The sequence below is a fragment of the Sinohyriopsis cumingii genome, chromosome 8, assembly GCF_028554795.1.
Source record: "Sinohyriopsis cumingii isolate HCF-2022 chromosome 8, ASM2855479v2, whole genome shotgun sequence".
Lineage (NCBI taxonomy): Eukaryota > Metazoa > Mollusca > Bivalvia > Unionida > Unionidae > Sinohyriopsis > Sinohyriopsis cumingii.
The window spans coordinates 38,073,753-38,089,896 of NC_142968.1; the positions used below are offsets into that span (position 1 = coordinate 38,073,753).

Sequence of the window (16,144 nt, forward strand, 5' to 3'; positions counted from 1 at the left end):
TGTTATGTTCATTAACATTTCTTGTTCATATTACATATTTTCAAAGATCATTTCATATTTTGACACTTATTTTGGAACTCACCTACAGTTTACATATATTTAAGGTGAGAGGTTTATTGAGTTTTTATTTTGTCAACTTCATATTTTGCTCATTTACTGAAAGCTGAAATTAAACTGAGAGTTTATTGCGTTTTGGAGTTTTTTTATATGGTAAAATTGATTTCAATAGTTAGAAGCAATTAAAAAATCTTAGCTAATTACATGTGTAATTTCTGTCATTAAAAGAAAACTCACTCGTACTCAAGATATCATACCGTCTAAAATAATTTATCTTCACGGAAAAGTTCTTTTTTTTTCTTCTAAATTTTTACCACAGGTCTACAGTAAGTTGAGATCCAGTATTAACATATGTTGATTTCATATTTTAATTTGCCATTTAAATCACAGACCAATATACAAAAATCCTTTGAGAAATGCGTTGTAATTTTTCGGGTTGAACGAAGAGGAAGTTTCCGTGTTGACTTCAGAAACAAATCTTATCAAATTGTTAGTCTGGTTCCCTGACCTCTCTCCATTCCGTTACGGAGTGGAGAAAGGTCAGGGAACCAGACTAACCAATTGTATTTCATAATCGGATTTCCTCGAAGTTTTCAGCTGATCGCGATAAAGGCTGGAAGGTTCCGATTTTTAATGTGCGACGCGCCACAATCAAACGTCAACATAGATAACACATACATAATAAGGTGTTTTTACTCCAGGCAGTCTTCTATACGTGCAAGTATTGTACAAGTAAATATCAACACTGTCGTTTTTACCGCATTCTTGAATTTCACGAAAATCATTTGGACGATTGCCAGAGGTTTCAGCCCTTTTCTAGTTAGGCCAGGAGGATTCCATCCTGTTACAATAGCGTTTTACTTTGATTCAGAGGTAATACGGTTTAGTATTTCTTATCTTCCCGTTTGTTTGTAGCCACCTACCGATTTAAAAGCGAAAAGCATGAAGGATATAAAAATGCACAGAATTTAGTCATCTCATTCACTTAGGTGGCGCTCACCAGATAATATGTACTTTTGAGAGAGTGACGTATGTAAGGTGAAGTAGTTCGCATTTAAAACATGCACAGTGGAGAGAATGTTTGCATACCTCTATGCTACATTAATGTAATGTGGATGATATTTCTTTTGGATATTGTACTTTTGGAAATTTTACATGATTTAAGCACACTGCTAACTAAAATGACTGCTCCCTTGTGTTAAAAAATCAGTCTGAATTAGTCTAAAGTACACTATACATAGCAGCTATTAAAATAGGGCAAATGAATTTTGCCAGACTAGACAATACCAGCTTCTGAAAGTGCAATGAATGAATTACCAAATATATAAAATGTAAAAAAAGTTATCGGCTCTTTTTTATACAATTGACCTCTGAAGTTCAGGAAGTGAAAATGACCAAGTAGAGCTAGCACTTTTTTGAAAGGTGCACATTTGAAGTAAGGCCAAGCTGTATACTCTATAACCCATAGTACACCCATCAATCATACACCAAAATAAAGGGAATTAAAGGTTCTTTGCATTATACCTAAGATATACAAGGTCTTTTTTAAATAGCCAGTATAACCAGTGAGGAAAGCCGGGGACATTCTTTTTCTTTAAAATCCTAACCCTATGCAAAATGCGAAACTGTATAGCGCCACCTTAAAGAAAATAAAAAAATGTTTGCAATTATTTTTTTTTATTTTCATATAATTATGTATGATGTTCTGAATAAAATGCTACATTCATATTGCATTTAAGCATGAAAATAAGCCAGGGATCGTCCTGGGCTTCGCCAATGTCGCAAATTGCGATTTTTTTTCCTTATTGGCGACAAAAATATCCCATCTGGCGATTTTTTTGGCGACATACTTTTTGGTTATTTAATTTGTACATACAATCTTGGATTTGGACTGAATAAATTTAAAGCCAGAACGAAAGGAAGCCACAAACTTGACTAAACAATGCATTGGAATCAATCTGTTACACAAACGATCCTTTGTTCTTATTGACAACCCTATCTTTACAGTGCATTGTTACATCATAATCTGCTTATGCTGACATCTGGGCTGAGTACTGTATGCTGCGATACAGTCAATCATGCTACCGCACTATACCTACAACTGACCGACTTCTGAAGACGCGAATAGAACAGATACAATTAATTGTATGGCTAATCCTTCTGTTTTTTTTAATACATATACCAATACAGTAGTTTTGCTGAACCTTCATAGAAAACTGATAACCTTTGAAGTACCGACTACTGTGTATAAATACAAAGCAAATGGAAAAAATCTCAATCACAATTACATCTGTCGCCAGTGCAGCATTATACTCATTGATCTTTTCCTTTTGCCATCAGTCCCGTGTTACGGCTGCAGAGACTTAAACTCCGCAACAAGAAATAGCAAAAAAAAAAAAAAACACAGTTTTGCATAATTAATAATAATTATTTATCTCTCAAAATACAGGAGTGAAAGAATCCCTAAATTGGGTGTGAATTTACGCTTATATATACGGTCCAATATTGCCAGGTGTTGATTCGTGTAAGTTTCATTCGTGGGAATGGAGATCCTATTTTTCTTGTCGAGAAAATTGATACAGCATTCAGTGATCATTCTTGGGATTTAGGAAGCAATTTGCTACAAGCTTTGTGAAGCTAGCTATGAAAAGGGGGGGGGGCTGCTGAGAGGCTACTGGTGTCACATGTCACCACTGAGGACTGTGAACGTGGATTCAGTAAGATGAACCTCATAAAAACTGACATCAGAAATAAGCTCTGCATCTCATCTCTCGAGAATTTAATGAGAATTAACATGTACAGATGTGAAAAATTAGACTTTGAAACTGCATTGAACAAGTGGGCAGCCCTAAAATCGCGACGGATCTTCATGTAACACTTTGTAACATTTTGTTAATGCTTGTTGTAATTAAAGTATTAACTAATCCATCTTTTGTAATTTTCATTGCCTGTTACATTAATAGACTAAATTAACACTTGGAAAAATGTACACTACTTTTTTTGGCGACACTTTTTGAAAATTGGCGACAAAATATTGAGGTTGGCGATTTTTTTGGCGACAGCTTTTTAAAAGCCAGGACCATCCCTGTAAGCTAATTATGATCATTTTTCTCTTGCTTACATAATTTGCCATGAGGTATGTTTATGTGAGTAGTGACCTTAATTATGGGGAAATTAGAAGACTTAGAATATAGGAATAGAGTCAACTTAAATTTAAAACTGTTGCAATAAGTGACAGAAATATATGGTGAAAATGTTTCTTTTCATTTATTTGCAATGAAATAAAAAAATAAATGAAGAGAAAGTGAATTCTCTTCTTCCATATTAAACAATAGGCAAATATTTTACACTTTGACCTTTGACCTTTATGAAGCTGATGAGTTACCTCCCTTTTCTAATTGTAAAATTCATTGTTGATATCTCAGAAATAATTCTGGCTAGTTTCATGTTCCTGTCATTCAGCATAACATTGGCTGCTATGTTTACAAAATGTAATGTGCATTCTTAAAATAGCTCACTTTTATCATGGGGGGGGGGGTAGGCTGGACTTGTTAGAGACTCTGACACTCATAAATACTGTTCTGTGGGGAAAAAGGCAGGAGAATTATTCATAAGGATTGTTTTGATGCTTGCGACTTAAATGTTTCAGCCATATAAACATAATTAAATCATAAAAAATTAATACCTACATCTTCTTTATGGTGGCGCTCACCAGATAATATGTACTTTTGAGAGAGTGACGTATGTAAGGTGAAGTAGTTCGCATTTAAAACATGCACAGTGGAGAGAATGTTTGCATACCTCTATGCTACATTAATGTAATGTGGATGATATTTCTTTTGGATATTGTACTTTTGGAAATTTTACATGATTTAAGCACACTGCTAACTAAAATGACTGCTCCCTTGTGTTAAAAAATCAGTCTGAATTAGTCTGAAGTACACTATACATAGCAGCTATTAAAATAGGGCAAATGAATTTTGCCAGACTAGACAATACCAGCTTCTGAAAGTGCAATGAACGAATTACCAAATATATAAAATGTAAAAAAAGTTATCGGCTCTTTTTTATACAATTGACCTCTGAAGTTCAGGAAGTGAAAATGACCACGTAGAGCTAGCACTTTTTTGAAAGGTGCACATTTGAAGTAAGGCCAAGCTGTATACTCTATAACCCATAGTACACCCATCAATCATACACCGAAATAAAGGGAATTAAAGGTTCTTTGCATTATACCTAAGATATACAAGGTCTTTTTTAAATAGCCAGTATAACCAGTGAGGAAAGCCAGGGACATTCTTTTTCTTTAAAATCCTAACCCTATGCAAAATGCGAAACTGTATAGCGCCACCTTAGTCATCTCATTCATGGGGGCCCCGAGTGGTCTAAAGCGCTCACCGTTCCGGATTACTCCATCTCACCTCTGTCTGCGTGGGTTCGAGTCCAAGGCTCGGCTAGCGTGGGTACGTGGGAAAACCTGCCAGTAGCTTCTCATGGGTCGATGGTACTTTCCTGAGTTTTCCAGGGTTCTTCTTCCACCATTAATACTGGCCGCCATGTATAGACTATCTTGTGCTGAAAAATGGCGTTAAACCCTACAACAACAACAACAACATCTCATTCATCGGTTTACCATTTTTAACCAGATTGTTACTTAACATTGTTATCTTCTGCGCATTTAAAACCAAATGGGAGATTGACTTACTGACACCTCGCTTATTTGAGTTGGCCAGTCTATTTTTTTTTTTTTTAAAGAGAAGTGATATTGTTAGCTGTCTTCGATAAGCTCTAAATAATTCCTTCACCGCTCCAGTGGCTTAGTGGGTAGAGTGTCCGCCTCGGATGTGGGAGATGGCGGGTTCAAACCCCGGCCGAGTCATACCAAAGGCTTATAAAACTGGAACTTACAGCTGCCTTGCTAGGCGCTCAGCATTAAGAGGTTAGTGTTTGGGCTGGTCAGGATAATTTGACTGGGTGGGACATCATGCTACATGTCTGCAGCATGATGCCCCAGGGCTAGACATCACTATTACCACCATGTCAGCCAATTCTGCGCATTGGTTTCTGCGCAACGATACATCATTTCTGTAAACTTTGGATCACATGTTATTTTGGTTCAAAAATCCATTTTGTATCAAGAAAGAACAATCATGCTTTAATTAAAAAAGTGATATTCATACATTGTAAAAAAATATCCCACATTTAGACTCAAAATGCACATGAAAATATGATTTCTAAATGGCAACATGTAGACCCACTCCATGACCTTCTTTAACCTGTAACCCAGAAAATCTGATTTACTATGCATCTTTTAGAATCATACAAATAATCACATTGTATAAAAGATGGAAATGTGTACCATAAAACAATACTACATTTTAATCCAAGTTTCCAATTTTGCAAGAAGTTGTCCCACACATACAAATTTGTCTGCTACCCAACATGTCAACTTGCTGCTAGAACATAAATTTTCAAGACATTCCCCAGCTTATAGCCTGTTTCTAAATTCTGTAGTAATGTTTCCCCATCAACAAGACGTTGTAAACACATTGCATCCTATTCATTGTTGTTTTTCTTCCACATAATAGCTTACTTTTTATAAAATGTTGAACTTTACTGACTTTTTCAGAAGATCGATTTAGTTTGCTTAATATCTCTTGCCATTTGTTGGCATTTTTACATTTAATTTTGTAAAACTAACTATAAATCTGACCTAATTACTGCTGATAGAAACAGTCCAAAGTAATATATTTCATTTCTATAGCCCGATGGATAAACATTACATCTTTTCAAAGATGTACGCAGAATAGGCTGACATATCACGAGTCAGGAAAATGAGGGTGGTATCCCCTGTGTCCAAAATTAATATTATTTTGAACAGAATATTCTGGTGACAATTGCCTCTTTTCAAATGATACGCATTTTTCTTTATTTTCATCAATCGGTCAAATTCGGTATGTGTTTTGCTTCAATATTGGAGACGGAATCATTTGGTGCACAGAAATGCCTGACAGCATTGTAACTGCCATACTGCAGACATCGTAGCAATATAACTAAAAAATTGTTTAAAGCCAAGTTAAAAATGAAAATCACACACACACATACACCTTATAGTACGTTTTGGCCGAGTTTTCTGACCCTTCCCACCCATTTGTGATATTCAGACATTTTTGCCTACACCCCAGCATTAATGTCCAAATATTAAAAATGGGGTGAGAAGGGTCAGAGGAAACTCTGAATAATGTATGTAAGACTTAGAGTCACCGTTTATTTTCTTCAATTCTGCTTTTTTAAATATTAAAACTAGACATTGCAAATATTGCATTCAGACAACAAATTTTGCTGAAAATCGACTGTTTTAGAAACCCACAAGGACAGTGAGCAGTCTGTCTGGTTGTTTACAAAAACGTTTGGTTTGAACTGGTGATAAGGAGGTTAAAAATTATAAATTGTTGAATGAAATTAACTAAGTTTTGTGCATTATTTTTATCCCGTATACTTTTTGTTTTTAAAATTAGTAAGGGGTACAGACAAGAGGGTAAGTGACTTGTTGTGGAGCTTTTTTCTTTTTTTTTAATAATAAAGATTTTTTCTATTTTTAAATAGTTCTGATTCATTTGTTGCTGATCAGAATTAAGATGACCCATCATGGTTGAAATGTGAAGAATAATAAATTTAAAATAATTCACAATGTTGGTCACTTAAAACATCCTAAAGATATTGGCATATCTTTTTACACAAATATACTCACAATGTGTATAGATGTATTATTAATATAGAAAGAAAAGTTGTTAATAAATTCATGAATGTAAAGACTTTAAGCCTTCACTTTTCCTGTAGACACGATATGCCTCCGCTCCATTATTACAAACACGTCACATCTCCAATTCAAGCTCATAATGGACTGGACATGCTTTATTTCCATAAATGTAAAACTTAAATGAAGGATACAGTTTTTTAATGCACATTTATTTATTTTGTATTTGGCAGGGGTTGGGAGAGTTTTATTAGTTTATAATAATTGAAAGTGATAACATCTTAAGTTGAATTGAACAATATTGATGTCTTAAGCACGTTTTGACTGAGTTTATTTCTTTCTTTTAATCAAGTGACATACCATTATAAAAATAAAAACATCACACGAAAAAAATTAGAATGAAGCATATAGTCTCAGTTCTGAGTAAGTCTAAGAAAATAAATTGACATTGCAATATTGGAACATCTGTTCATTATGCACTAAATAATTTATGTTTATGTAGTTAACTGGATTAAAAGTTATTTGTGTGGATATATTGACTGGACTTGCAGAGAATATTTTTGTAATGATTAGAAAAAGTTTTCTCAATGAAGCCTTAATTTCTGTTTGTGACTTCTTATACTGAATAGTGGAATTATTTTCTTCTGACAGTTTTGATGTTTTTGTATTAGTGAAAGTATTTTCATTGAAACCCTAATTTCTAATTTGTAACTCATTTTGCTAATTAGTGAAGTTTTGCAATTCGACAATTTTGATTGGCAAATTCTGGCTTTGTTCTTTGCCATCTAGTGAATGAGTTGTACATATTTCATTGGTTATTTATTAATTTTGCAATAAGCAGCAATAAATTACCGTATGTACCATATATATTGGGACATGATAAAATAATAAAAAAATTTCCTGTCCCAAAAGTTGTGAAACTTTTTACACCTGGGTCACCTGTCCCAAGACTTAAGAAATAATTTTGTGTTGAATTTGGACCCATCCCCACTGCACGTTGCAATAAAATAAACAAACAAAATGCTTATTTGATAATAAAATGAAAGAAACTAACCTTGTAATGTTATCATTTATTCCTTTTTTCATCTTGAGCATTAAAAAATAAAATATATCCACAAACTGCATATATGTAGCATAGGCATCCATACTGTAGCATGTATTGCTTATGTTCAATAACACACAAAAGATTGTTCATTGACATGAACATTGAAAAACAAATCGTGTTTGGTACTCAAAAGTTTGAATGTATCGTATTTACCGCATATGTTGGGATACGATAAAATAATTTTTTTTTTCCTGTCCCAGAACTTATGGTGAAACATTTGTTCACTTTAGTCATATGTCTCAAGACTTAAGAAACGAAATAAATTTGTATTGCATTTGTGCTTGCCTCCCCCACTGCACGTTGCAAAAAAAAAGATAAATAAAACGCTTAATTGATAATTAAAGAAAGGAACTAACCTTGTGTTATCGTTTATTCCTTTTTTCAACATGAGCATTAAAGAATAAAATATTTCCACGAAATCCATATAAGTGGCGTAGGATTCCATACTGTAGCATGTATCAATTATGTTCGATACCACACACCATGTTGTTCATTGACATGAACACTGAGAAACAATTGTGTGTGGTTGCAGTCAAAGGTTTGAACATGTTATCCGACTGAAAACTGGAGCCAACAAAATCGCAAACAAGAGGGAAATACTCAACCGATATCTTGAAGACGCCATACACGCATGACACGGTGTTGGGTGGAAAATAATTAAGATTGAATTATATCCAGGTCTACTGTATGACAGTATGTCGCAAATAAAAATTGTCATTTGAAAACACATTCACTTGAGTGCAAGTGACAATCTTTTCACCAGCTTGGGTTACAAAATTGTCTTTACTATTTACCTGCAGACATCAATGCTCCTTTGTATTAATTGTAACCACATATGCCAAGCACATAGAAGCCCTGGTAATGAATAAAAATGACTGGCAGCAAGCAGTTAACTCCTTTGAACCTACCAACAGGACATCAAAGACAAATGGTTATTTTTATTACAAAGCAAGTCGATCTCAGAAGCCGACTTTGGTTACTTTTTTTTAAAAAGGATATCAATACAAAGGTTATTTTATTGCAAAGCAAGCTGACATCGGAAGCTGACTATGGATTCTCTAAAGTGAGCCGATTTTTTTTTTTTTTTTTAATATACAAAGCTGGCCGAGATATGGAAGTAAACTTGGGTTCATTTTCACCTGTATTCACAGGAATTTCGAAAATAAATTGAAACAATGGAACAAATTTTCAAGTGACACAATATAGTGCTTTGTGCACAGATGGCTATGGCCCAGCAGTATTTGGAGAAAATAAAATCATGTGATGAATTCATGAAGGCCACAAGAGAAGCAAACGATTTCGCAAACGAAAGGGAAATAATCAACCGATATATTGAAGACAACTGCCATTCACACATGGCATGGTGTTATGTGCAAAATAGCCAAGATTAATTTATATCCAGGTCTACTGTATGACGGTATCTCGCAAATAAAAATCATTATTTGAAAACACATTCACTTGAGTGCAAGTGACAATCTTTTCGCTGGTGCGGGGTACAAAAGTATCATTACTATTTACCCGCAGACATCAGTGCACCTTTGTATTAATTATTACTAAAGATGCCAAGCACATAGAAGCCATGGTGGTAAATAAACACAACTGGCAGCCAGCAGTAAACTTCTTTGAACATACCGACAGGATATGAAAGACAAAGGTTATTTTTATTACAAAGCAAGCCGACTTTGGACTCGGAAGCCAAATTTTTTTAAAGGATATCAATACAAAGGTTATTTTATTGCAAAGCAAGCTGACCTCGGAAGCCGACTATGAATTCTTTTAAATGTGCCGATTTTTTATTTTTAGCTTTGAATATACAAAGACGGCCGAGATATGGAAGCCAACTTTGGTTCCTATTCACCACTGTTCATGAAAATTTTGAAAATAAAGTGAAACAATGGAACAATTTTTAAAGTTACACAATATAGTGCTTCGTGAGTGAACATCGATGACCCAGCATCATCCAGAAGATTTGGAGAAAATAAAATCACGTGATGAATTCGTGAAGGCCAGAAGAGAAACATCATTTCGCTGACAATATGATCATTACCATGGATGAAACTCTAGTGTACTTTGATCGCATTCCTGGATGGACTAACGATAAGATGGGCATCAGAAGTGTGAGAATTAGCAAGACTATTGCAGAGTTGAAAAAAATCTGACTTTTGTCCTTGCAGTTTCTGCTTCAGGTGGTGTGTTGCCACAAACACTTTTTCACTGTATGAGAAGGCTAAAAAAAATATTAATGTACCAAAAGAATAGATTGTATGTGTGCAGGAGAAGGGTTGTTTTGATGAGATGCTGCTGCTGTGGATTAAAGAATTTTATCTCAAGTTCAGTTTTATATTTTTTTAAATAAAATTTCAGCTGGAGTGCAATTTCCGACATGTATTTTTCGAATGATTTAAAAGGTGTCCCACAACTTACAACTCAAAAATAACGATGTGCCCCAGAACATACAGTGCACAAAAAAATTACTTTTAAAATTAATTTATGGTGTCCCAACATATACGGTAAATACGGTATTCGAATGAAACTGGATCCAACAGAATTGCGAATGAGAGGACAATAATCAACCGATTGCTTGAAGACAACTGCCATTCACACATGACACTGTGTTAGGTGCAAAATAACCAAGAATAGATTATATCCAGGTCATCTATATAACAGTATCTCACAAATAAAAATCATTATTTGAAAATAACTTTACTTGAGTGCAGGTGACAATACTTTTCCTAATATATGTTACAGAAAGTATTATTAAAGAAGGTTATTGCTGTGTATACTATTTACCCGCAGACATCAATGCCCATTAATTATAACTACAGATGCCAAGCAAATAGAAGCCCAGGGTGGTGAATAAACACAACTTGCAGCGAGCAGTAAACTCATTGCTTGAACTTACTGCCAGATCATCAAAGACAAAGATTATTTTATTACACAGGAAGCTGATTTGGACACTTTTAAGCAGATTTTTTTTGTTAGTGTATCAATACAAAGGTTATTTTATTACAAAGCAAGCCGACATCAGAAGCCAACTTTGGATTCTTTTAAATGTGGTGATTTTTTTTTTAATTGACAAAGTTAGCAGAGATATGGATGATAACTTTTATTTGTTTTCACTGGTATTGACACAAATTTTGAAAATAAATTGAAACAAACAATTTTTAAAGCGATCCAATATAGTGCTTCATGCACAGACAATCCAACATCGATCACCCAGCGTTGCCCAGAAGATTGGGAGAAAATATAATGATTTGATGAATTCATGAATGCCAGAAGAGAAGATTATTTTGCTGACAATATGACCATTAACCTTCATGAAACTCTAGAGTAATTTGATCTTATTCTTGGATGGACTGATGATAAGATGGGGATTAAAAGTGAGAATTAGCATGACTGGTGCAGAGTTTTAAGAATCTGACATTGGTCATTGCATTTTCCGCTTCAGGATATGTGTTGCCACTGATGATAATTTTTCATGACATGAGAAAGCTACAAATAAGTATTCATTAGGGTTGAAACGATGCATCAATAATTTTGTTGGAATGATGCACATATCAGTACAAGTGAATGAAGTTATTTTAGTCTTTAGCAGTTATGAATAATTATTGTTAGTTTGCCGCCTTATTATTTAAAGATAGAATGCATCCGAAACAGCGTTTGCAGTTCTTGGCACTCATTTTTATTAGTAAAAATGAAACAGACTATTGAGAATACTCACTCACCGTCTGCAAATCCAAACAAAGTGACACAGTTTGTAATCTGCCCCCACCCCCAATTCCATGCTAATTATCTTAACCCATCAGCATGTTCAGCATAAAGGATACATTCCAAACACGTCCCACTTGCATAATGAATATAATGAAGTACTTTACTCGTCGTTTACTAACCAATTTTATACGAAGTTTCTACATTGAATTTGATCATGTCTACCTGAGTGTAACACGGTGAAATATGTTATGTTCAAACGGTATTGGTGGTTACTGCTTGTTCCAGTCGAGGTTAAATAATATATACCAATGAGCAATCAGTGACAGGAAGTATTAGCAAAGCAACAGAGAAACTTATCTCTAAAGTAGTTGATATATAAAGTACTTGAACACAGATGCAGTCAGGGGGTGTGATTGCTTGAATCATACAAAATATGTGTACAAATTTGCACACTTGGAGAATGATGATGCACAAGAACTCCTGCAAAATATTTGAAAGTACAGCATATGAAAATGTGCTCAACGATGTATATAATTTTTATTTAACTATTCTTGTCATGACATCTGTTTTTCAGGTAGGCAACTGTTTTTACATCTAGGGTCTTTCCAGCATGATAAAAATGGTTGTTAAACTAAATTTGATTGTCACATTGTGCCCTGGAATAAGCATTATGGCGTAATTTGAACCCTCCATGGAGGAAGTTTTACAAATGCTTGTTTAAAATATGGGCCACCTAGAAAATCCAAATTGTCTGATTCCCGGCGTGGTTCATTACATTTTTGTTTTGCCAAATACTGGCTGGTGATTGTGATGATGAAAATAATTGTTAAAGTTATGCTATATATTGGATTATTGAAGCTGGGAAATTGTTAAGGGAGATACAAGTGAGTGATTTTGAGCCCGACAATGGTGTCAAATACGGGTCAGGTGCAAAAATGGTGAATGGACAAAAATAGAGGACATGACGGTCATTCTCCCTTTCAGTTGTATTTTGAAATTAAATACAGAAAGGGCAGAATAATGAGCCTAATTAAAATACAGTTTAAAAGTAGAATGCAATTTTCATCATTTTATCAGTCAGTTTAGCCCTGTGAATGATATGCTACAAAACCATATATCCATATCAGGGTTAAGATAAATTGAGTAAATATGGATTAAAACAATGAAATTAAAAAGTAAATATATTTTGAATACCTCTGTCTGCACAAGCAGACTATGGCATTGATTGACAAAAAACACTAATACAGCAAATTACTGATTCAAGAAGTAAACTTGTGCTAGTGGCAAATCCTATTTTGGAGCAGATGTGTCTAAAAGATAATCTCTGTGAGCTCTGGAAAATTCTAAAAACAACAGCCACAAATATCAGCTTCCCAACATCTTTAAGCTGACAAAGCTAGCCATACATATGTCCTTTCAGAAGGAAACACAGAAAAATATTCATACACAGATAAGGAACAAGGTATGCTCAGAAATAATTAACAGATTAATACTTATTTAATTAGAGGTGACATCTTTAAAAGATTTTGATTTCAGCAGAGCTCTAAAAAAAGAAAACATGGAGTACTGAAGTGTTAGGTATATATATATATATATATACTGAACCATGACTGTTTCCTCTTCCCCTTCCGTTTCTACTCTTCCCTTCTTTCGGTGACAAAGGGTGAATTCCCCTGTAAGATACAATCCTAGCAGCACATAGGGAACAAGTTTGGAATTCTCTTTTTATGTACATGGGGAACAAATTTGGAATTCTCTTTTTATGCAGAGATATTTAACCAGTGAATGAAGGTGCCCATGGAATAAATAAAATTACCATGGAATCAGCATGGGGGCAAATTTCAGACAGCTTAAGTTTATCACCTTGTGTAAAATTTACCAAAACAAATTATAGAATAGGACTGGCTGTTGTCAGTAGTTTTCTTTCTTCACTAATAAATACAAGTACCTGTGGCCACAGCAGTCTTTAGCACATACAGAATGTACAGTGTGATAGATTTTATTGGTATTCATCCTCATTCCCATCCCCCAATTTGTACTAGATGAGATTGTCTTTGCATGATGAAATTGCTTTATTTCTTCTGTTTTGAAGATTACATCTTAATGTCTTTCATGTGTAGAATGCCATGTATAGAAAGTATTATGTGTCAGGCCTGCCACAAATGGCTTTACTACACCTGTGAATATCTGTCCAGCAAGACCTTCAGGTTACTTGGTGCAATGAATGAACTTATCAGTGTCTGGTGTCTGACTTGTACACTGAAAGAAATGGGACCATCATTCTCATATCACTTTCCATCTTGACTTTTATGATAATATGATGAGCAGTTTATGTGTATTTGGTTGATTTCTTTGGCAAAAATGCTTTTGAGAAATTAGCATGAATCCTGGAATTGTACATCCTAGAATAAATTCTCTACATTCAGCGACCAGCTCTGAAATTGTTGACACCATTAGGCTATGTAGTTGTACCATAAGGTATTGCTTTTCAAAAAGTATGTTATCATAAAAGTGAAAATATTAACATTAATGAAATATAAAAGATGTACATGTATTTACATACCATTCTTTATTTCCCTAAGCTATATCATAATTTAATGTCAAAGACTTAATGCAGCTTTATGTTCATCTGGGCAGTTATGAAAATTGTAGAAATCACTCACTGACTGAGGCTTTTATGTCCTCTATCTGCATTTCTGACACACAAGATGCTTCATATTGATGCAGCAAATATACTGATCAAATAGAATCAACATGCATTTTATAATGCGGTACACTCCAATTCCAAAATAGTTTATTGTTGCTGAAATATTTCAGATTTATGAAGGAATAATCCAACACTTACATGTTTTCAAAATGGGTAAAACTAGAAGAGAAATATTGAATAGATAGAAGAGTGAATTTAGTAGGGCAGAACTCACTTAAGGTTTATTGACAAAACTTTTTTCATGCAGAGACTATGCTATGGATAAGATGCAATTTTCATTCACGAAATATTCCTTGTGACATGTTTTGGAAAATAACAGTCACAACTAAAACAACTCTTACTGTTGCATTTTCTACACCAATCACCCCTCCCCCACCCCTTTCATCTCACCTTTTGGTAACTAAGTTGACCTAAATCCAAATATAACAATCTGGAAGATTTATCATATTATCCACCAATTTTTGCGCAGATATATGAAATCTTCTATCTTTTGTTGAAGCCTGCCTTTTGTTTTTCATGATCTTTCTGTGGAGATCTCTTGCATCTATGTCAAGATCTCTGGTCTTCATAGCCAGGCCAGCATGGGGATAGCAGGGCACTAGGTATTTTTATGGGTTTCTTTTAAGGTGGTGTGACCATTTTTTTTCTTCAAAATTTGCTTAATTTAAAAATTAATATATATCACACACTCCATCATCACTTGCCAAGCACTAGACTATGTCAGTGCAAATACGACCAGCATCATTCACCAGTAATCTGTCCAAACCAGTACAAAAGATAACATCTCATTTTGTAATTATCCTGAAGTATCTTAATTCACATAACCAGAAAGATGGAAAAACATGCCATTTGAGTGATGGGCATAAGGCATTGAATTAGGAAACTACTTTTACTTAAGAGATTAATTTTTAAGGATATTGGGAAACATTAAAGCATATTGGCACTGGTGCATTGTGTATTGTGGCAGATCCTAAACCATCACAAGCTGAAATTATAGCGTATTGGGACTGCCATGGTAGAAGGTCCAGGGAAGAACACATTTTGCCAATGTGTAAAGTTGGCATCTTTTATTTTCTAAAAAACAAATTCACTTTTAATTATTTTTCATTCCAGAGTTTGTAATCCTTTGAAGATGCCAGTTGACCAGATCCAGTATTCTGAAAAATATGTTGATGATAACAATGAATACAGGTTTGAAGTTAAGTTATTTGTATGTTCAGTCTCTGTAAAAAACTTATTAAATTTAACATAAAAACCAGATATTGCATTCATTCTCTCAAATACAATGCTTGCAAAATATGGTTCAAGATTTAGGATTTTAGATACCTATATGTAAGCCCCATATTTAATTTTATATGATTCATTATATCTGAGGGAAGGAGATAGTTTTTGAGTTTTATTTTGTTGGTGGATTCAAAGATGCAAAAGTACAGTGTGATCCCGCCTTAACATGGTACAGTGTGACCCCGCTATAACATAGTAGTTGGGAGCCATAAAACACGACCGCGTTATATACTGAACCGTGTTATATGCAACCAAGTCAGGTAGCTGAAAAAAATATACCCCCCCCCCCCAAAAAAAAAAAAAATTGGGTGTGTGGGGGTGTGGGGGTAATAAATGTGGGCAGTAAAATACGTGCTTCGTCGGCACAGTTACCATCTGGATTGATGCATATTAAATGAGAAATACACCTGTTGTGAAAACAGAGAAGACATAATATAATAGTTTACTTTATTTAGAGAACCATGAATTGGTACATATACGTGAATCCTGTTTATATATAAATGTCTAATGTATAGCATGAATA

At 34.3% G+C, this 16,144-nt stretch overlaps 1 protein-coding gene across 2 annotated transcripts in view; it reads left to right on the forward strand.

Moving 5' to 3' along the window:
- Positions 1-665: 665 nt before the first annotated feature.
- Positions 666-16,144, forward strand: part of LOC149793315 (cyclin-dependent kinases regulatory subunit 1-like) — a 31,129-nt gene continuing 15,650 nt past the window's right edge. Inside the window, exons 1-2 of one of the 2 annotated variants that reach the window (XM_089967284.1) lie at positions 666-789; positions 15,451-15,528. In XM_089967284.1, coding sequence (XP_089823410.1) covers positions 15,470-15,528 — 59 coding nt within the window. In that variant the 5' untranslated portion in view covers positions 666-789; positions 15,451-15,469. The other variant, XM_089967285.1, reaches the window with a different exon arrangement.